The following is a 20,677-nucleotide window of genomic DNA, read 5'->3' on the forward strand; positions in this document are numbered from 1 at the left end:
CTCCGTTTTTCTGCTCCGATGTGCTGGGATTGTAAGGTAATTTCATTCAACATTTTGACTGTAGTGTCTTAATGTCATATATATTTGTTTTTAAATGTGCAGACTTACGCATTCTCCTTTAACAAGACACCTGCAGAAAAAACTTTCTGGCCACCCCAATATTGTCCAGTTTTGTTCTGCAGCGTCCATAGGGAAAGAGGAGTCAGACACTGGGCAGGCTGAGTTCCTGCTGCTCACCGAGCTCTGCAAAGGTAACATTTTGTTAGGGTCTGAACCGCAGCGGTGTCACGGGTTCGAGTGCTCAGCTGTAATACCGAGGGTGGGGTTGCTGCCGTGAGGGCCCACGACCAAATGGCGTCAGGCACTCCCTGTGTTCTTAGGAAGGAAGACTCCTTAGTTTGTTTGCAGGAGTGGGAGGGACCCAGGGGCCTTCCAGAGAGTTCCAGGGGCAGAGTGGTCATGTGAATATCTGTGGGTGGTGCCAGGGGACCAGAGGCATGGGGCGTGCCTGGTTCCCGCGGTGGGGGCGCAGGCCGTCGTCTGCTCCGCGATCAGTCGGGGCCCACCCACACGTGGAGCGTCTGCCCTGTGGGAGCTCACCATCTCAATGGGTGACTACAGAGTGCAGGTCCTCAGAGGAGAGTCGGGGCAGGTGCATAGGCTTGGCAGGGAAGACCTGGAACCTGAGGCAGGAGCCGCTGGGCCCTCGGGCACTGGGAGTGTGTGCTGGGAGAGAGGAAGCCCGCGCCACAACCACAGGGGCACGTGCCGTGCCAGTGACAGGGTGCGGCCGTGGGTGTGAGCACCGGGAGGAGCCGTGGGGGGGGCAGAGGCGCACTCACGGGGTGGGGGGAGGGGTGCGGGCGTGGGCACCGGGGGGGAGCTGTGTGGGCGCAGGCTGGGGATGCACACTCACGGGCGGGCGGGGGGGGGGAGGGTGCAGCTGTGGGCGTGGGCACCGGGAGGAGCCTGGGGGGGGGGGGGGCGGGGGCGCGGGCGGGGGGGGGGGGGGGGCGGCGGGGGGCGCGGGGGGGGGCCGGGGGGGCGCAGGCCGGGGGCGGGGGTGCAGAGCATGATGCAGACAACAGGCAGTGCCAGGGGCCAGGGCGAGGGAACCACCCAGGGGAGTGAGATGCTCCTCAAAATAGGATTTTGATAAATGCACTTTCCTTTCTGAGGAAAGCCTGCCACATCAGGCATCTTCTTGTGCCCAAACGCTCACTTGTTCTCTTTTCAGGGATCTGCAGGGCCCCTTAGGCCCATGCCACGAGATCCTCAACCAGCACCCCCTTTGTGATGCATACTTTTCCTTGACCGCAAATGTCGGTGCATGGAACTGCCGCGTGTCTGGCATGTGAGCCCGGCGATCCTGTGGACAGGGTTGCTGGGCGCCTGTTGGGGTGGGGGCCTGGAGCGGCATGCATTGGGCCCCGTGTGTGAGGCTGCACGCAGCTTCCCGTCTGCCCTGGGGGCTCTGCTGCTGGTGCTGTGTGCGCCTTGTCCGGCTTCCCACAGCTCACGCTCATGCCTGTTCCTCTTCGGGGCACTCGGCATGCTTCTTGGGTCACTTTCTTTCTGGGTTTTGGAAGGCTTTAGGTCCACCAGGACCAATGCGATCCATCTCACCAGGGGCCCCAGGGGTGGGGCCTGGCAGCGGCAGCTCACAGCCCTTGCCCCCGTGGGGCGGCGTGGTGCTTCGTGATGGAGCAGACCCGCAGAGCACACTCCTTGGTGGGGCACTGGCCTGGGACCGCCTGTCTGAGAGCAGCATGAGAAGCTTGGGGTGCTTGCAGGGCGGGTGCCGAGGGCTGCGGGGCATGGGGGTGGAGGGTGGAGGGGATCTTAGGGATGTGGGTGCCCGTCCCACTGAGGGAGGGCCTGGATGCGTGCCCACAGCCCCCCAGTCTTGCCCTCCACCGTGCTCTCTCCAGGAGCACTGTCACCGTTAAGTTGGTTAATTTTAAAAAAGATTCCCCCTTAATTCTCAGGGGACACCAGAGGCCACCGAAGCATTGTGATGCCCCTGCCGTGGCCCGGCTCGTTCCTGTTACCCCAGGCAGCATGGCAGTCCGTGTGTCACCCCTGCTCTGGACTCCTCTGCGGCCTGTGCTTTGCCTGTGTCACAGGGAGGGCACCCCATCCCTCCTGAGCGTGGGGTGCAAGGCTGGGACGTAGGTGTGGCTGGTCCGGTGGAGTGAGGGCCAGGCGGGCTGGTGTGCAGGCCTGGAGAGTTGGGTGGAGCACCAGAGTGGAGACTCCGTGGCAGATGGGTCAGTGGGCAGGAGTGTGCGGGTTGTGAGCCACAATCCCGTTTTGCAAGCTTCGAAGGTGATGCCGTTCTCAGAGGAGTCCAGCCCCCCTGGAGTGCAGGAAGTCCATGCTGTCTGCTCAGGCGCTGTGCCGTCCGCAGAGCAGTTAGAATCCACTTCACGTTTAGAAGCCGTGTCTGTCGGCACTGCTGTGTGCAGGCACAGGGGTTCGGTGCCTCACCCAGACAAAGCAAATAGACCCGAAGCAAAGTCCACAGTGAGGGCTGGGTAGTCCCATGTGTCACAGAGAAAAGAGTCTGGGAAGGGGTGTGCCCATTTATAGGCTGAGCAGAGACGGCTCCATTGAAGGTGATGTGTGAGCCAGGAGCTGAAGGGGGCGGGAGGAAAACCATTCCAGCTGAGAATGGGGCATGTGCAAAGGTCCTGGGGCCTATAGCTGGAGGGGCATCTTTGGGGGGGGGTGTGGCAGGAGATGAGGCCTATAGGGGTGGTAAACTGTGGTTCTGCACTGGGGATGGGTCCCTGTGGCGCACTGTGCCCAGAAGACAGAAGGAGCTGGAGGGCTGAGGCGGCCTGGGGCCTGGAGCCAGGAGGGAGCAGTGCAGAACCCAGGAGAGGGTGGGCTGTGGGCAGGGGGCCAGAGGTAGGAGCAGGGCCGTAGGGTTAGGGTGCTGAGGCATGTTGTGTAGGCAGTCTGCAGAGGCAGGCGCTAGGGGCACGAGCGTAGCGTTCCCAGTGGGGAGGTGGCACGTGGTCACGGAGGAAGCCCTCAGCCCTGCCTGCGGCGGAGGGAGCGGGCCCCACACCGGAGTCTCCTGGCTTCCCAGCTCGGAGTCCAAGGACGGCAGGTCCCTGGGCCACAGAGACCGGGAAGAGCGGCTGCGAGTGGGCAGGCCTCAGGTGACAGCCCCGCGGGAGGGCGGGCTCCGTGCCCTCAGCGCCTTGGACAGGTGTGTGGCCGCGCTCCGTCCGCGGACGGTCTGCGCCCTCCGAGGGAATGTGTGTTGTCGGAGGTTTAAGGCTCGCCGGCAGGTGGCTGTTGCCTGAGGAGACGGGGCGGTTTGAGAGGGTGTGTGTGTCTGGGGTCGACGCGCCTGTCCGCATGCGGTACGGGGTCTGTGGTGGATACCGTGCGCGCTGCCGGCCGTCGTTGACGTGGCTGCGCTGGAGGCTCTGTAACTTCGCTGTGTCCTGGTGGTGGTCTCTCCGCGGGGTTTCCTGATCGCGCAGCTCCTGCCTCGGCGCCATGGCTGCGGTGGGCGCCGTGGTGGGCTCGGGGGCGGCGGGGTGCAGCATTTACAGTTCCACGGTGATGTGAATCTCATGGTCTCTTTTAGGGCAGCTGGTGGAATTTTTAAAGCGAATGGAGCCTAGAGGCCCACTCTCGTGCGACACCGTCCTGAAGATATTCTATCAGACGTGCCGGGCAGTGCAGCACATGCACAGACAGAAGCCGCCCATCATCCACCGAGACCTCAAGGTACCGCCTCCTGCCCGTCCTCGGGCTGCACCCGCCCCCAGCCAGGGTGTCCAGCTGGCCGGCACTGAAGTCTGCGATGGCTTTCCCAAAAGAGGGATGCAGTTGCTTCTCAACGTCAGAGCAGGTTTCTGGAAGCTCCCCCACCGAGGCAGTGCCGAGCACTCTTTCCGTATCACTCAGCTTTGCGGTCTCCTGGGCCTGGGGCTGCATGCCGCCTGTGTGCCCGTCACCCCACCCGCCTGCCCTTCTGCTGGCCCTGGGATGCTCTCGGCTCCCTTCCCTCCGCCCGCTGGCCCAGGAGGGGGACTGCTCGTCCTCCGGGTCATCCGTGCCCTCGCCCCTCAACGATCCGTCCACGGGCAGAGGCTCTGCGGGGCTCCTGTGCTGGCCTCAGGCGGCTTGCCCTCAGTGCCACGGTGAGGTGCCCACTGGCCGCCGTACCTGGAGCTGCCCGCTGGGGGAGTGGCAGCCTGCTCTTGGTTTTCCCTTTTCCGGGCCCTCGATGAAATGGAACGGTTTTTGCTGTGTTTGAAGTCAGTACCTTCTTCAATACGCTTGTTTTTGCCCGTTTTTCCCTGTTTTTTGTCTGTCAGGTTGTGTTTGATTAGCAGGAGCCCCTCGGTTCTTCTGGTGGCCTTTCCACGTAGTATGTGCTGCAGGTGCCTTTTCCTGGTTTATGGCCCCCTTTTTATTTTCCCTGTCGTATCTTTGGAAAAGTCAAGATTGGGTGAAACTCACCGGGCATCCACGCAGCTCACATCCTGCTTCTGACCGTGTCTTGAGGGAGCAGGTTGTGTTTGCTGAAGAACCTTATGATCCCTTAATACCATCTCTGGTCCAGTCTGTGGCCAGCTTCCCCAGATTTTCCTTCAAGTGTGATGTGCCTCCACCTGGTGGGCCTAGAACAGCACCCTCCCCTCCTTGGAGCTGGTAGGGCGGGGCAGGACGGGGTTCTCCCGTGTGCCCGGGGTGACCCTGGCACCCTGTTGTTTAGACTTGAACCCTGGACAAGCCTCGCCTTTTCCTGTCGTCCCTTGAACCCGAGAGGTTGGCAGGTCCGTTGTCCCCCCCCAGCCGCCCCCCCCCCGTTGCAGAAGTCTATGGGGTCAGGAACCACTGTCCTGGGCGCCTGGGTGGCTCAGTTAGTTAAGCGACTGCCTTCGGCTCAGGTCATGCTCCTGGAGTCCCTGGATCGAGTCCCGCATCGGGCTTCCTGCTCAGTGAGGGGGTCTGCTTCTCCCTCTGACCCTCCTGACCCTCCCCCCTCTCATGTGCTCTCTCTCTCAGTCTCTCTCTTAAATAAAATTTTTAAAAAAAAAGGAGCCACTGTCCTGAGGGCACCTGGGCAGTGGCAGCCCTGCATGCCAGCCATCCCTTCCCTGCCATCTGGACAGGCCTTTCTTAGTCGACCAGGTGGCTGGTGGATTTTCTTGTGGCATCGAGACTCCTGGTTTGCACGTTAATGCTTGTGCTGGTGTGTCCGTAGTTTTTTTAAGGGGCGGGAACTCTACGAGGGTGAAATCAGTAAAGAATCAGTATTGGTGAAGTTTGCCTGGTTTGGACATCCCTTGTCTTCTCAGTGCCCCGTGTTCGCCAGGGGACCACAGTCTCCAGGGCTTGTCCGAGGGGGTTGTCGAGTGGTGCTCTGTGGAGGGGCAGGTGCGACACGGGGGATGACAGAGGCCTTGGGGACATGTATCCTTCTCCTTGTTTTGCTCCTGTGCACGGCTCCGTCCAACACTGCAGGCCGTGGAGCGTCGTGCTCCTGTCCAGCTGTTTGCTCAGCCTTATGGCTCTAGGGTCTGGCCACGTGTGGCCCACACCCGGTAGAGTGTGTGTTGTGAGAGCTTGTGCGCTTGGTTGACGCCTGCTTCCTGAGTTACTCTTGTCCGTGCTTTGGCCCGGAGTCTGGGGACCTGCCCTGGGGTGATCCGGGCAGATCTGTGCCTGTCGTGTTAAGAACATGGTCCAGTTCCTTGTCTCTTTTGGATCTTAAGAGTTTATGTCAATTTTAGTTTCCTGAATAGAGATGTGTTGTGTATCTTTTGTTCGATTTCTTCCTAGGTTCTTGATACAGTTGATGATTTTGAAATGGCATGTTAATGTTTTTCATCTTTTAACTAACTTTTTTAAAGGTTCTTTGTATATCTTATATTGTTGAGTGGAGTTATTTTTGATCTGTGGTTGATTTTAAATTTTTTCCTTTTATTTTTCCGAGTTACCTGTTTTTAAAGGTACACGTACTGACTTGGATCAGCAAGAAGTTAAGATGCTGTGTTTTCCCGTTTGTGGAAGGCTCCTCATTGCGCTCTGGGGAATCCTGTCCCATCTCTTCAGCACGTCCTGGGCCTGGGTCTCTGCACCCCAAGTTCATAAGGACTGTCTTCTGGAATTCTGCAGGTGGAAAACTTGTTGCTCAGTAACCAGGGGACCATCAAGCTCTGTGACTTTGGCAGTGCCACGACCATTTTGCATTACCCTGACTACAGCTGGAGCGCCCAGCGGCGGGCCCTGGTAGAAGATGAGGTGAGCAGGGTGGGCGTGTGGCCTGTGAGGACCGGCGAGTCGGACCCTGGCGTTCGCCTCCCAGGCCCGTCTTTGGGCCAGGAAACACTGAGTTTGAGGGTTATGTTGCGTCCCCATCACTCATCTCATCCCAGAACTGCCTCTTACAGCTTTTTCTTTCACTGCATTTTTTTCATACTGTGGTAGAAGACGTGTATTGTAAAACTTGCTGTCTTAGCCATTGTTAAGGGCACGTTCTAGCGGTACTGAGTACATTCATCATTGTTCGGCTGTCCCATCATCCATCCACAGAATTTTGTCACCATCCCAAATAAAGCTATTTAAAAAAATGTATATCAGTTAAAGTTACACCTCATGGGCTCCCACAGGAGACCCCAGAGGAGATCGGTGAGTGTGCCCTGAGCAGGTGTGGCCGTGGGGAGGCGCCGGCAGGGCTCCATGGCGGGCCCTCATCTGGACACCCCTGCGGGCCACTCCCAGCGGCTTATACTTTGATGAGCAGCTTATGGAAACTGCCCACACGGACAGAACATAGGGTACGGGGAACCACAAGGAATGATGGGGTAGGGGAGGTGCTGAGGCCGCACTGTGCAGGGGCGTCAAGGCAAGCCTGCTGGGAAGGAGCCCGAGGGACAGGACTTGAGCCAGCGGGCCTCCCGCTCGGCCCCTCAGGACCCGTCCCTGCAGAAGCTCGTCTGGCGTCACATCTGCACAGGGCACCTGTGTGCTTCTCCTGGAGTCGGTCACCGTCTCCTCCAGGCCTCAGACCAGGGTGTCGGGTCAGAACACAGGTGCTCCTGATCTGCTGGCTGTTCCTAGACGGGCTGTGCTCGAGGGAAGGGGTCTGTCTGCCCCTCACGCTCCATTACTAAAGCGGAGACGTGTCCAATCACCCCAAACCAGCGCAGTCCCACTGGTGTGTGAGAGCGTTAGTTGTTCCCAGCAAAGCAGAAACGTGTGAATGTTCCCCTTGAGTTGCTTTGCAGAGTATAGTGGTGCAGTGACGTGGGAAGGGGTTCCTTGGTCCCCGTGTGCCAGGCGGTTGGTGCAGTAACTGCCTTCTGGGCTCTGAGTCCTGCCCCGTTCACTGACTTCAGTAGATCCTCGGAGGTGTGCGACTGCCCACTGTGTCCCGTGCATGCCTCTTTTGGGTGATGGTCCCTTCCGTCTTCCAGCCGCGGGGCGGGGGGGGGTCTGCTTGCTGTGCTTCTATGCCCTGCATCTCCTCCCACCCCCACTGTGGCCACGGTGGCACCCCGCATGTGCTGACTGTTTGGGAGGACTCGTGGCTGCCATTTTTTCCATGGTTCATAGTGAGTCCTCGGTTACTGTGGTGTCAGAATGCCCCGGATTTGCTTCCCCCTTGGTCCTGTGTTCTTTGCCATGCTCCCCTCACTTTGGAGCGTTCGTCTGCTTTCTGGAGCGTCGGTGTTCTGAGCTCAGCAGGAGCCTGTCCTTGCAGCCCTGGCATCTGTGTTCATCAGAGGAGAGCTGCCACCCCTGAGTTGGGGCCAAGCTCTGGGTGTGTGGGCGTAGCTACTCGCGTGTCCTTGTGTTAGAAGTCACGCACCTATGCCGGCCTGTCCCGTGGGCGCCTGCCCCCACCCCACATCTGTGTGTCCCTCTTTCCCGGCGCCTGGCCCAGCAGCAGCATCCCTCGTGCGTCCACTCATCGTTCTGCTGCACATGCAAGACTTGCAGCGACCCTAGAGAACACACCTCTCCTGGCAAGAACTCAGGGTTCATGTGGGGTTCCGGCGTGCCCCCCCCCCCCGCCCCCACAGCCCAGACCGGTTCCTTGGATTCGGTGTCTCTCCTTCTGAGTGCTTTTGGTACTCGTTTGAAATATATTTGGGTGTGTCTTTTTTTAATTTTATTTTTTGATTACTGAGCAGTTACAGGTTTCCAGAAGAACTGAGCTGAAAGCGGAGTGCTCCCCCATCGCCACCCGCTTCCCTCTTTGTCTTCCTGCGTTTCTTCTGCAGGGATGAGCACATGCGTGTGCACTCCCAGGTCCCCGTCCCTCTCGCTCTGCACACGCTCTTCTGGTTCTGTCTGCTTTGTCTCCTTCATGGTCTCTCCCGGGTCCGTGCGTGCGGGTCCCTCCACGGTGCGACCCTGTGCCCTTTGGCTAGTGCCTTGTGCTCGCGGTCAGGCTGCGTCTAGTGTCGTGCCGTCTGCAGAGTTAGAGACGGCAGCCTGCATGTGGGTTCTCGTGTGTGTGTCTTCGGGGGTGCGCCTGGACGAGCGGTGGCTGGGTCTGTGAGTAAGTTCAGCTAATGAAATCGGAGGTTTAAAAGAAGCTTATCAGATGTGCACAACGGCACAGAATCATAAGTGGGCCGCTGGGTGACTTTTCCCGTGTGGATGCCCCCGTCACCCCACATCTGGGCTGTATGGCGCCCCGAGCTTCACCTCCCTCCTGGTGTTCTGGGTGAGTCCTGCCTGAGTGCAGGAGTCTGGTGTTCGGGAATGGCCTGCTCGAGGCCTTCATCCACTTTGATCATGTTCCCACTGATCCCCGAGGAGCTGCAGGAGTTACACGCGTGCGCGGGAGCCCCGTACCGGCCGCAGGGCTCACGTGCACTCACCCGCCGGGGCCGGCCTCTGCAGAGGCTTGCTCTTGAGGAGCAGACCTTCAGGTGGAGAACGGCTTGTTGTCCTTTCCACGTGTCCCGCTGAGGTCTTGGCTGTGGAGTCTGCGGCGTGTGGTTGGCACTGGTGTTTACTGTGCACGGAGACTCCGTTCTCCCCTGGGCGTGTGGCCCTGTGCCGTGCTGTCCACCAGGCTCTCTCTCGTCCGTCACACGTCCCACCCTGTATACTTGCGTGTCCGCGTTCTTAATGCAAACACCTGAACCAACCAGGTGAATTTGGTTTAGTTCTCGCTCCCATTAGAGAAAGTGCTTCTGCAAGAACTTGTCACGAAGCTTCTTGTAGAACAGCACTTCCTCTTGCAGACGCACGTGACCCGGCCCACGGCTCTGGGCCAGACTTCCCACAGGCCCAGACAGCTAGGATGCCCGCAGTGAGTGCTCGGCGCGGCCGCTTCGGCGAGCACCGGGGCGCCAGGGAGCAGGCAGCAGCAGGGGTGAGGAGGGCGGTGAGCAGCCGGCCATCGCTGTGGAACACCGGGATGCAATGAACGTCGCTCGTGCATGTCCCGCAGCATGTTCTGGAAAGGGGCACGGCATCGATGCAAAGTAAGAAGCAGTGCTCATGTGTGGCCTTTCCTCTGAAACGTGTGTGTCTGTTCTTCAGATCACCAGGAACACCACACCCATGTACAGGACGCCAGAAATCGTGGACTTGTACTCGAACTTCCCGATCGGCGAGAAGCAGGACATCTGGGTGAGGCTGCGCCGCTGGGGTGCCTGGGCAGCCCTGCCTGTGAGCACGCGGGAGGCCCTCGGGCACAGCTTCCTGCCTGCCCACTCTGCTCCCTTCCCTCCGGTGTCCCTCCCTCCTTCGTTTCCTCCTTCCGTTGTTTTCAGGAGTCACTTGTGAGTGCCGTCAGCAGAGACGCACTGAATAAAGTTGGGGGGGTGTCGGCGTGCGGTGGAGTCCCACAGGGCCCTCGGGGACACCATGTCTGGGACACTGTGCGTGCGACAGATCTGCTGCCTGCAGGCTCGGACCTGAGCCCTCTGACCCACGGACATCTGCTGTCCCGGTCAGAGCCCCTTCGGAGAGGCCGGGGCGCTCATGCAGCCGGACTGGCCGCCGCAGTCTTGCAGCTCTGTGCCGGTCTGGTGCTGGCCGGTGAGGGCCAGGCCCTGATGCCTAGGTGACCGTGCTCCCTTCACCTTTCTGAAACCCTGTGGCAGTCCCTGCATGGTGTGGGCACCATGTCTGGCCATACGTCTCCTGGGGTCCAGCACCAGGGTGCAGAGCTTGGGGAGAGCCGCCGGGCTGAGCGGCCCGGGGCTGCCCCTACCTACGCCGAGGCATCCTGCCCCCCTGCCTGGCCTCTCTAAGATGGGGGACGGCAGCGCCTCAGACCCAGGCCGCCCTTGAGGGCCCAGACCTCAGGCCTCTGGGGCCAGCCTCCAGTGGACCCCGCTGTGGATGTGAGAATCTCTGTCCCGAGCGTAGGTAGTGCTGATAGCAGTTGGAAGTGTGAGAGTCGGTAGGATGTGCGTGCTGGAGCCTTTTCTCATGATAGCGGCAGCCCGTGGTGTCTTCTTTCCAAACATTGGTTGACCCCAAGTAGGTGCCCTCAGCACGTCTGGGCCGGAGGACACGCACGTGTGCACACAGAGTTGGACAGGGAAGCGGACGTCGGGTGCTGAGGGCTTGGCCTCACCTGGGCACTCTCGCTGAGAGAGAGAGAGGTGTGTGGGCCCTGGTTGGCCCGCCGCACCCCCGACATCCGATGCTCCAGGGAGAAGCAGCGGTGGGAAGGGACGTCGCCCGCGGACCCGCAGATTTGCTTCCTGTGTTTTTGCTGCAGCGGCTCGTCCGCTTGCGTGTCGTGTCCTTTCCGCAGCTGCCCCGCCAGGCCCAGATGCTGGCGTGTAGAACTTTCCGGTTTGATGAGAAAATAAGAGATTGTTGTTTGTCCACGACTCAGACCTCAGGAGCTCGCGCCTAAGGAGGGTGGAAGGTGGGCTGGGTGTGCGGGGAGCGCCAGCCCCCACTCTGTGGCCGCCTGTAACTGAGACCAGGCTGTGGCTCCAGCTTACACAGGCTGACTCGGTCCTGACCGTCCTGGGCTGTGGATCCAGACCCCTCACCTCCGCCCCGCCCCGCCCCGATCTCTCTGCCCCCGCCTCACCCCCTGCGCTCCCCTCACCTCCACCCTCCCCACAGGCCCTGGGCTGCATCTTATACCTGCTGTGCTTCCGGCAGCATCCTTTTGAAGACGGAGCAAAACTTCGAATAGTCAACGGGAAGTTCTCGATCCCCCCTAATGACACCCGGTACTCCGTGTTCCACGACCTCATCCGTAAGTCCCACGTGTGGGGACCTCGAAGGACATGCCTTCTGTCACTTCTCGGGCCCGTCTGTCCTGTCTCTCGCGGCTGTGTGGCAACCCCTCAGTGGGGGCTTTTCCCAGCACCCAGCCCCCTTGTGAATTTTCGGTGCTCTGAATGGCCCGTCGTTCATGGTAACTTTGTGCCATTTTTGGGCTTGCTGTGTCGTATTTCACTCATTCACTTGTAAAATCGGTGGTGTGAGTGAACCGAGGGGCTTTCGGGGTCGGTGTGCTCGGGGAGAGTGGGCACTGCTGTCCCCAGACCCTGGCCCGAGCTCTCCTGCCTCTGCCCTAGGTGCCACGCTGAAGGTCAACCCCGAGGAGCGGCTGTCCATCACAGAACTGGTCAACCAGCTCCAGGAGATTGCGGCCGCCAGGAATGTGAACCCCAAGTCTCCCATCACTGAGGTAGGGGCCTTGCCAGGTGTTGCCCGTGATGGTGGGGTCAGGACAGTCCTAATTCTAATTCTGCCCCGCCTGCTCTGGGGCAGGAGACACGGCTCCTGACGAGGCTCACGAGTGCCCTGGCGCGTCCACAGCCCGGGGCGATCCGAGTTCCCTGAGGGAGCGTCCCAGCTGACGAGAGGCTTGCTGCCCTGTGGGGTCACAGGGGCAGCAAACTGGGTGTGCGGCTCTGGCAGGTGATGCTCGGCACGTGTCACACGGGCCTGTTCCCAGGCCTGCGGGCCCAGGCAGGAAGGTTGAAATAAGGACCTGACGTGTCAGGGAGGCTTGTCACACTGTGCTGCGGAAGAGGAAGCCATGGGAGGGCACGGGGGTGAGACGGTGGGTCCGCTTCAGAGAGAACCCCCATGTGGTCCCGCGCAGAAGGCGTGTGTGCCCCCGAGAGGTGGCAGAGGGCTGGCTGGTGGTGTGGGGAGCTGTCTGATCTGTGGGCCGGCCGGCCCGCGTGTGCACCACCGGGAGCTCACCGGGAGCGGGCCGGGCAGAGGTACTTCCGGACGGACGCAGCCCCCGGTGGGCGGGCTGCTGTGTGTGTTCTGACCACAGTGCTTCTGGGACCTGGGACCTGCGTGTGCAAATGTTAGGCCCCGTCTGTAGGGTTCTTCTCTGGGCCATGCGGGGCTGAGTATGCAGAAGGCAGCCTGCTGCAGTGCAGCAGACCAAGCCGCCAGAGAGAGAGAACAGAACGGAGTCTGAGACCCAAGAGTAGGGCCGTATGATTAGGTGCCCTGTGTCGTTAAAGAGGAGACTATGGAAACAGAATTTAAAAAAAAGCCGAGTGGTCCCTCCACGTCCTTCACGACCCAGCCGCAGAGGTACTGAGCACCATTCGTTAGGGTTTACAGGGAGTCGTGGGAAGCGTAGGGTCCCGGTGGGGGACGTTCTGTTTCTTCCAGAAATCAGTAAAGCAGAGAAACTGCACAGAGAAGGTCTGGCCCGCTTAACAGACACGCGCCGCCTAACGCTTAGTGGGCGTGGGCGTTGTTTATAGGGAGCTGTAGGAGATTAGCGTTGGCTAGCAGGTCACAGAGAAGGACAAGGCGTCATCACGTTCGGGAGAAGCGGTGGCACGTATACCTTCTTCTCTGAGTTTGCTGTAGTAAAACTTTAGCTCAGTGGTACTATCTTGTAAAACCCCAGCAGGAATCCTAAGGCGTGCTGCCAGGTAACTTATGAGTAAGCGTGGAAGCTGAGGAGGGCTGAGCCCGGCCCCCGGTGGGGCTTCCGGCCCTGTCCTGACGTCACACAGTTGGGCTGTGCACCTTGCCCAGGGGCTCCGAGCGTCTCTTAGCAGGCTTAGGGGTCAAGGCCCCAGCCGGCACTGGCCTTGGGCTCGGCTCGTGACAGACACAGCCCCCTGCCTTGCTTCTGTGGCAGCCAGAGGGCTCCAGCTGATTGAGGGCGCAGATGCGTCACCCCAAGGGTCTGCTGTTCCCATGCCCCCGCTGTCCTGGGTCACTGCAGAGCCTGGCACGCGGTGGGCGTGCGGGGAGCACTTGCACCAAGGGCAGACTCAGAGCTGCTCCCTCCGTGTTAGGAGCACGTGTGCGGATCCCCCGCCAGCGTCCTCTGTCTTTTGGTTCAGGTGGGCCGTTCTGGGTCTGGGAGGTTCCTCCCTCGGCCTCATAGTGAGTCAGGCAGAGGCGGGTTGATTTGGTAGCGGGCGTGCCTGGGGCTCACCGTGTGCCACTGTCCGTGTTCTGCACCCGCGGAGGTTGACTGTTCGCGTTTTGAATCAATGCAGCTCCTAGAGCAGAATGGAGGCTATGGGAACCCTGTCCCGTCCCGAGGGCCACCCCCTCCTGGGGGCTCCAGCAGTGGTGGCTACGGCGGAGGTGAGTACCCCCTGCCTCGTGCCCTCCATTTGTCCCCGGGGGTTACCGTGTCCCTGCTGTGCACAGGGCACCCAGGTCCTGCTCTCCCAGGGCTTTGGGCCTGACAGCAAGAGACAGGCTACACGTTTGGGGTCCCCAGGATCACCCTCAGGTTTAGATTGCCTCGGGCTGCCAGAACTCAGTGGGACTGGCCCACTGGGCCACGGGGAGCTGGGGACGAGCATGAGCATCAGCTGTCCTCTCCCTCTATCGTCAGGTCGGCACTGGCCCTCTGCAGCATGGAGGGACAACCAGGGGTGGCCACACAGGCATTGCTGGCCACCCCCGTGGCTGTCTGGTCTCCAGCCCCGCGGAGACCCGGGTGCCCTCCGTCAGTCACTTGTTGGCGTGGCCCGTGGCCTAGGTGGATGAGGGCATGCCTCGAAGGGCAGTGACCGGGAGGGCGAGCACATTAGAAGGAGGGTGTGTGGGGCACAGAGTGGCCCTGATGGGAATTGGGGGGCTGGAGGGCTCCACGTGGGGGTTTCGACCGGGAGGCCCAGACACTGCTGTGGTGGGGCCGGTGGTTTTCCTCACAACTCCCGTCACGTTTGGTGAGCGATCCGTGCTCTCGGCCGGTGTGTATCAGGATGGGTCGGGTGCCCAGCACTGCCATGGCAGAGCGGTGTCCCCAGGGGAGCCCTCGGCCTAAGCTGTGTGTGGCCGTGCCTGGGAAAGTTCTGGAAGGCTGTCTGCCACGTGCCCCGGTGCTCATCCCCCAGCTCTCGGTGTCTGCGGTGTGAATCCAGGCCCTGGCTCCTTCAGCTCTCCCGTGTCCGTGCACTGTGGGCCCCGGACGCCCCCTTGAACGTCCCGTGTGGGGGGCGCCTCGCCTGCCATGGGGGGAGGTTCCCAAGGCACTGAGATAAGACCGTCCTGGCAGACGACCCCCATGCAGCCCGTGGATCGTTCTGATCTCCGTTCACGCCAGCTTCTCCCACCAGAGCCCCCTTGACGACCGCACCCTGGGGGCCCTGCATCTGTTGCTGCTCTGTTCACATCCAGGCAGCGTGTCTGCAGCCGCCTGTTTGGAGTCCGGCTCCGTCCCAGCAGCCCTGCCCCCGAGAACGTGCCTGAGGTCCGGCCATGTGGCCTTTCTGTGCCTGGCTTGGAGCTGAGCAGGCCTCCCCGCTGCACGGCCCGCTGTGTTCTCCCCACATGTCCTTCCCCGCCCTTCCGTCCTCCAGGTGGCGACGGCTTCCCTGTCCACCCGTGTGCCCTTGCCTCAGAGCTGGAGGGGGCCTCCCCTTTGCTGGTTCCCTCAGCACGAGTTGGTGTGACGGCGGCCTCCCAGCTGGCATCCCACGCATGCCAGAAGTGGGTGGGGGGACGTCCTGGAGACGGGAACGGAGGGCCGTGTGTGCCCAGAGGGCCCAGCTCCTCTTCATGGTGCCCAGGTTCTGCCCTTGAGGGAACCGGTGGCTGGGCACTCAGTGGGGGTCGTACAGGGTGGCGCTGCCCGCCAGGCTCATGCAGCAGTTGCTGGTTTCATCTCTGCGCCTGGACGTGGTGTGCCGACAGTTGGGGCCGACAGGAAGCGGGGCTCCTTGCTGGATCTGCTTCTTGGCTCGCGTCCCCATGGGAGCTGGCCCCAGGCCGTGCCCTGGTCTGAGACTCGTCTCTGCTTCCAGGCCTGGCACTTGCCGAGTACGACCAGCCCTACGGCGGGCTCCTGGACATCCTGCGGGGGGGCACCGAGCGCCTCTTCACAAACATCAAGGACACCTCCTCCAAGGTCATCCAGTCCGTTGCCAAGTGAGTGAGGGCGCAGCTTCTAGGTGACAGCACGTGGGTTCTTTGTAGTGGGGATTTCCCGACCCTTGGGCTGTCCTCCCTCCAGACCTGGCAGGACCCACACTCAAGGCTGTTGGTAAGCGTGCATGCCCTGTCTGCATGGGCTCTGCCATTGGGCCCACAGACCCTGGCGGGGCGGCGGGGGGCGGTTTCTGCGCTCTGTGATGGAGGTGGCCGCTCGTTTCCACCCTGTCCATGGCTGGCACTGGGCCACATGGAGCGCCTGAAGCCACGGGACTGCATCCCTCTCTCCCCCAGGGGGGCCTTTTCCACGGAGACCGTGAGCCCCGCCCCCAGCCTCAATGTCTGCCTTGCACTGTGCCCACACACCGCACATTTGTGTGGTTTCTCCTCCGTGGTGTGGAGTGAGTGGGGCAGTGGGGGGGCCCAGGGACGTCTCACAAGTGCAGCCTGCTGAGTCAAAACACCGAAGTACCTCGGCTGGGTGGGTTTGAGCGCGTGGGTGGATAGTCACTCTATGAGCACGTTTTCGTTCGGGGGCACAGTCCTGTCGTGCTGGACGCTGGCCTGTGGCTCCTGCGGCCAGAACGTGCGACCTGCATTTGCTGGGTTCTCTGGAGGCCCCTCGGCTCTGACTGTGGAGCTCCGCGGGAGCAGCAAGCAGGACCCAGGGCCTGGGGGCCAGTCAGGGACGTCCACGTCCGTGGGCGCTCCCTCGCTGTTGCGACGGTTTCGGGGATGGTCCGTGGGCGGTGGGTCCGTGAATCTCCATCCAGGGCTCAGGAGGTTTGTTCCCCTGTGGGCACCGTGGGTCTCTGATAGCGTGGAGACCGCTTGGCCCCGCGTTCCTTGTTCTTCTGTGCGACGGTCATCGTGTTGTGTGTACGCTGTTGACGCTGGTTAAGTCACGCGCGCTGGCGTGGGCGCGTGCACGCGTGTGTGGGACACGTGTGGGAGCACACGTGTGTGGGAGCGTGTGCGCGTGTGTGGGAGCGTGTGCACGCGTGTGTGGGAGCGTGAGCACGCGTGTGTGAGACACTGGGCACGCGTGTGCACGCGTGTGGGACACGTGTGAGCACGCGTGTGTGGGAGCGTGAGCACGTGTGTGGGGTTGCGCGTGTGAGCACGCGCCTGAGCGTGTGCACGCGTGTGGGACACGTGTGCACACGCGCGTGTGTGGGCGTGTGCACGCGCGTGTGGGGCACGTGTGTGAGCGTGTGCACGTGTGTGGGACACGTGTGAGGGTGTGCACGCGTGTGTGAGCACGCGTGTGTGGGGCGCGTGTGTGAGCGTGTGCACGCGCGTGTTGGACTCGTGTGAGCACGCGTGTGTGGGAGCGTGTGCACGCGTGTGTAGGACGCGTGTGTGAGCACGTGTGTGAGCGTGTGCACGCGTGTGTGGGACGCGCGTGTGAGCACGTGCACGCGCGTGTGAGTGCTGTGCCGTGTCGGGCTGTGTAGCGCCGCATTCTGTTACCCGTGACTCTGCAATGAGAGGAAACCGGGTTTCACCGGATGTCTCAGCAGACGGGGCCCCGTTCGCGCCTCCGTGAGCCTCCGTGACATCGCAGGCCACGCCTCGTCAAAGGCAGCCTGCGCGCTCCTGGCGCGGGCTCTCTGGAGTCCTGCTCCCCCGAGTCGGGCCGGCTGTGGCTTGCGTTCTGCTTGCGGAGGCGGGAGGGTCGAGCTGCGGGCCTGGACGGGACGGGTGGGGCTGGCGGTGGTCCTGAGACCCAGCTGCCTCCCGGTGTGCCTTCCCAGCATGCTTCTGACGACGGGGGGCGTTGCGTGGTGGTGCTGCGTCGCGGGTCTCTCTGCGTGCTCCACTCCACAGGCCGCCGTCCCCTGCACTGCGTGCCCGCTGCAGCGCTGTCCTGCGCCTCCTCCCAACAAGGGACGTTGCCGGGGTCTCCTGGGACCGGAGAGCTGTGCCGTCGCAGCTCCCCGGGGGTGACAAGCTGGGGGTTCTGGGATGTGCAGGAAGCTACTCAGCCCCGCCCTCGAGGACACACACACACCGAGGGGGTGCGGACCCCTTTCCCCCTGGGTCTCTCAGGTGGGCCCAGCGTTTCGGGGCTTCTCAGCGAGACTCAGGGAGAGCAGACGCCAGGCCGCGGCCGCACGGACGTTGTCCGAGGTCTCAGCTGCCAGCCCTGGGGTGGGTGTGGAGGAGGGGTGCTCGTGGCCTCCCACGTGGCTGAGATGCTGGGGCCCCCACGGGGCTGGAGGGGAGGACGGGGTGCTGGTGCATCTGTGCGAGCTCTTGAACGCGACCTCAGTGTACAAAGGAATGTGAGGTTCTCTCTTGTGACGGTAGAGGTGGTGCAGGTGTGCCCCGGATTTAGTTGACTTCATGGCTGACTCTGGATTTGTGTGACTATCTTACACCCCAAACGGGGTATTAATGTGAAGAAGTGACCCTCAGAGCGCACATCAGGCTGGCAGCACAAGCAGAATTCCACCGGTGACTCGGGCATGGGGTCCGTAGACACCATCGGATGCGCTTTGGGGCGGAAATGACGCTCAGCGTCGTCCTCGTGTGACGTCAAGATCAAAGTGTAGACGAGGATAGACCAAGATATCATCTGGTGTCGTCAGGATCAAAGTTTCTAGAACAAGAGAAAAAGGGTATGTGTCAGGGTCCCAAGACCACCCCCGGGTTGGAAGTTGGCTGGAGGACACCCAAGACTTGGCTCTTGCCTCAGAGCTCTGGGAAAAGGTGTGTGGTGCAGAGCCTGGGGGAGCCCGGCACGGCTTCCCGGTCCTCCCCACTCCGTGGAGTCACGTGGGATGCGTGGGATTCCCAGCCCAAGCCACTAGAGCACGTGTGACATGTTGTCATCCAGGGAAGCCCCCCAGAGACCCAGCACCCAGGGTTTGTGTTCGGCTGGTCACAGGCACCCTCTGCCTGGCATGCACCAGGCTGCAGGCTCTCGAGGGAAAGCAGGCCTGAGCATAAACCACATCTTGGTACAAGTAACAGGGGACCACTCTTACCGGTTCTGGGAACGGTGAGGATCCTCCCGAAATCACTGTACCATAGCCAAGGACCAGCCCGGCAAGCAGGTTTCTCTGTGGATACACGGTTAGGCCTGTGTAACTGTCTTTTGTCCAAGGTTCATGCTTAAAATGTGATTCAGAGAGCGTGTCTGAGACTTAGGAGCATCCAGGCTGGAGGGGAAACGTCTCAGGTGGTGACAGACTCAGGTTCACAATGAGCCTACCCAAAACCCTTGCTGGTGCTTTGTTTAGCCAGCCCATAAACAAAAGCAGAGCGTTGGACGGGGAACGGCGCAAGGCATGGGTCCTAGCCCTTGTTTCAGCCGTGATGTTCATGTTCATGACTGCGAGTGCCTGGCAGCCATGGTGTGGAGGGCCAGGCACACCTCTGCCCCTCGTCGGGCCTGCTGGCTGTGCTCACGGAAGGAGTCCCCCAGATGCAGTCCTGTGTGGTGAGCTTCAGGTCCTCTGAGGGTCTGGGGCGACCCCAAGGCTCTACGTGCCACAGGAGGCCCAGGGAGGGCCTTGGTAGGGGATGGCTTGGTCACTGAAGAGCCCTCTCTGGTGCAGGCAGAGCCCTCACGGTGGGGTCTGTGGACCCAGCAGTCCTGGGAGGCCTGTCCTTGGAGGAGGCCCAGCCCGGGCAGCCTGTGTGTGAGAGTCCATGTCTGGAAGTCAGGGCCTCAGGGGCCTGGGCCTGCATGTGTGGTCTCATTGCTTCCTCGTGTAGTGTGCGCACCCCTCGCACACATCCTGGAGCCAGAACGACCAGGTGCCCTGAGTTCCTGACTTTGCACGTCATTCTGACCACACCCCACGCAGGGTAGAATGGCCAGGGCCTGTGGACGTGCACCTCTGGCCACGGGTGTTTCTCTTGCTCTGGCCTACCTGTTCTAATCCTTTGCTCTTTTTCTGAGTTTCTGTTTTTGTTTTACCAGCATTATATTGTATTATGTGTTCTGTGTATTAATTCTTTTTGTGAAAAAAGTAAATATTGGCAAACACTTTATCTGTTGCTCATCTTGTTTGTTTTGTCCTCCAGTGGATTCTTTTTGTTTTATTAGCAAGTGTGTGCGAGACCATGGGAGGCGGGGAGGAGCAGAGGGAGAGAGAGAACCTCAAGCAGACTCCCCACTGAGCGCGGAGCCCAGTACCGGGCTCGATCCTGCAACCCTGAGATGGTGGCCTGAGCCGAAAGCAAGAGTCAGACCCTCATCTGACTGAGCCCCCCGGCATCCCCGTGCTGCAGGGGTTGTAAGTTAAAGTACAGCGAGTCCGTGTTTCTCTTAGGTCTGTCGGCCTCCGTGCTCAGGGTCCTTCATAGCCCAGGTTTGAGCACATTTAATATATTTTAAATCAGTTATTTAAATGTGTTGTAAATATATTTTTTGATGGTTTTACTGTTTTACATTTGTGTCTTTAATCCATTTAGGGGATTTTTTACTTTGGGGGATTTTTCTTGCCCCAGTCTTCCCCAAGAAGAGCAGCCCCTCTGCTGATGGCCAAGCCAGGCAGCATTCCGGTCCTTTCTCCGGGCCCCCTTCCACCCTGCCCAAGAACATCGGCTGTTCTTACACATCAGCATTTTGGAATGAATTCTAGAATCAACTTGTCAGGTTGCCTGCTTGTCAGGTCACTTAGGATGCTGTTGCACTTAATCCACGTTATGATCGTTTCAGGGCAGTTGGTCTGCGCAGGGCTGGCTCTGGCTTCCAGCAGAGAGGCATCCCCAGGTCCAAGGGCTCCTTTCCTGCCCTCCTGGATGCCTGCTGGCTGCAGTCAGAGGACGGGCATGTGGGGCGGCGTGTGGGCGGGGGTGCGGGCTGGGCGGCGAGCCTGGGCTGGCTGCTCGCGGTGCCTCTGGGCCTCCTGCGGCCAGAGCCAGTGGGACGGACTCTGCTGCTTCGGCAGCACGTTGTGCAGAAGGCACCCCCCACTGTTAGCTGCGTCTGACAAAAGCCCTCACGTTGGACCACTTGAGTGGAGAAATACACCGTGTTTATGTTTGGGAGAATTAAATTTTGAAGGTGGTGTCAGTCAGTCTGTAAATTCATTGCACTATAAATAAAAATACCGATGCTTCTGTCGATTTTGATCTTAAAGTTCGTGTACGAGTTACCCAGAATTGCCAGCAGCATATTAAAAAAAATAAGACTGGGAACCCATTGTACGTCACTTTTCTTCAAACGTGAGCACTGTGCCCATTTGGTGAAATGGTTGCTTGTGTGGGACTCATATAAAACCAGTGAAACCTTAGGGTTCTGGTTAACGAACGGTGCTATGTCCATGGGTATCTGTATGGGGAAGATAAAGTCGAGTTTTTATCCAGT

General features: G+C 60.6%; 1 protein-coding gene across 8 annotated transcripts in view; it reads left to right on the plus strand.

Annotated features, from left to right (window-relative positions):
- The window catches only part of GAK (cyclin G associated kinase), a 54,136-nt gene that overhangs the window by 11,882 nt on the left and 21,577 nt on the right, over positions 1-20,677 (plus strand). For 6 of the 8 annotated variants that reach the window (XM_035005515.1, XM_035005517.1, XM_035005516.1 and 3 more), the window contains 8 exons: positions 137-251; positions 3,608-3,750; positions 6,151-6,276; positions 9,538-9,627; positions 11,089-11,224; positions 11,550-11,662; positions 13,464-13,554; positions 15,225-15,348. In XM_035005515.1, the coding sequence (XP_034861406.1) occupies positions 137-251; positions 3,608-3,750; positions 6,151-6,276; positions 9,538-9,627; positions 11,089-11,224; positions 11,550-11,662; positions 13,464-13,554; positions 15,225-15,348 (938 nt within the window). Of the gene's footprint in view, positions 1-102; positions 252-1,837; positions 3,221-3,607; positions 3,751-6,150; positions 6,277-9,537; positions 9,628-11,088; positions 11,225-11,549; positions 11,663-13,463; positions 13,555-15,224; positions 15,349-20,677 lie in introns of those variants that run through there. The other 2 variants (XM_035005520.1, XM_035005521.1) reach the window with 2 other exon arrangements.

The sequence above is a fragment of the Mirounga leonina genome, unplaced genomic scaffold (assembly GCF_011800145.1).
Source record: "Mirounga leonina isolate KUSES-001 unplaced genomic scaffold, KU_Mleo_1.0 Mir_129, whole genome shotgun sequence".
NCBI lineage: Eukaryota > Metazoa > Chordata > Mammalia > Carnivora > Phocidae > Mirounga > Mirounga leonina.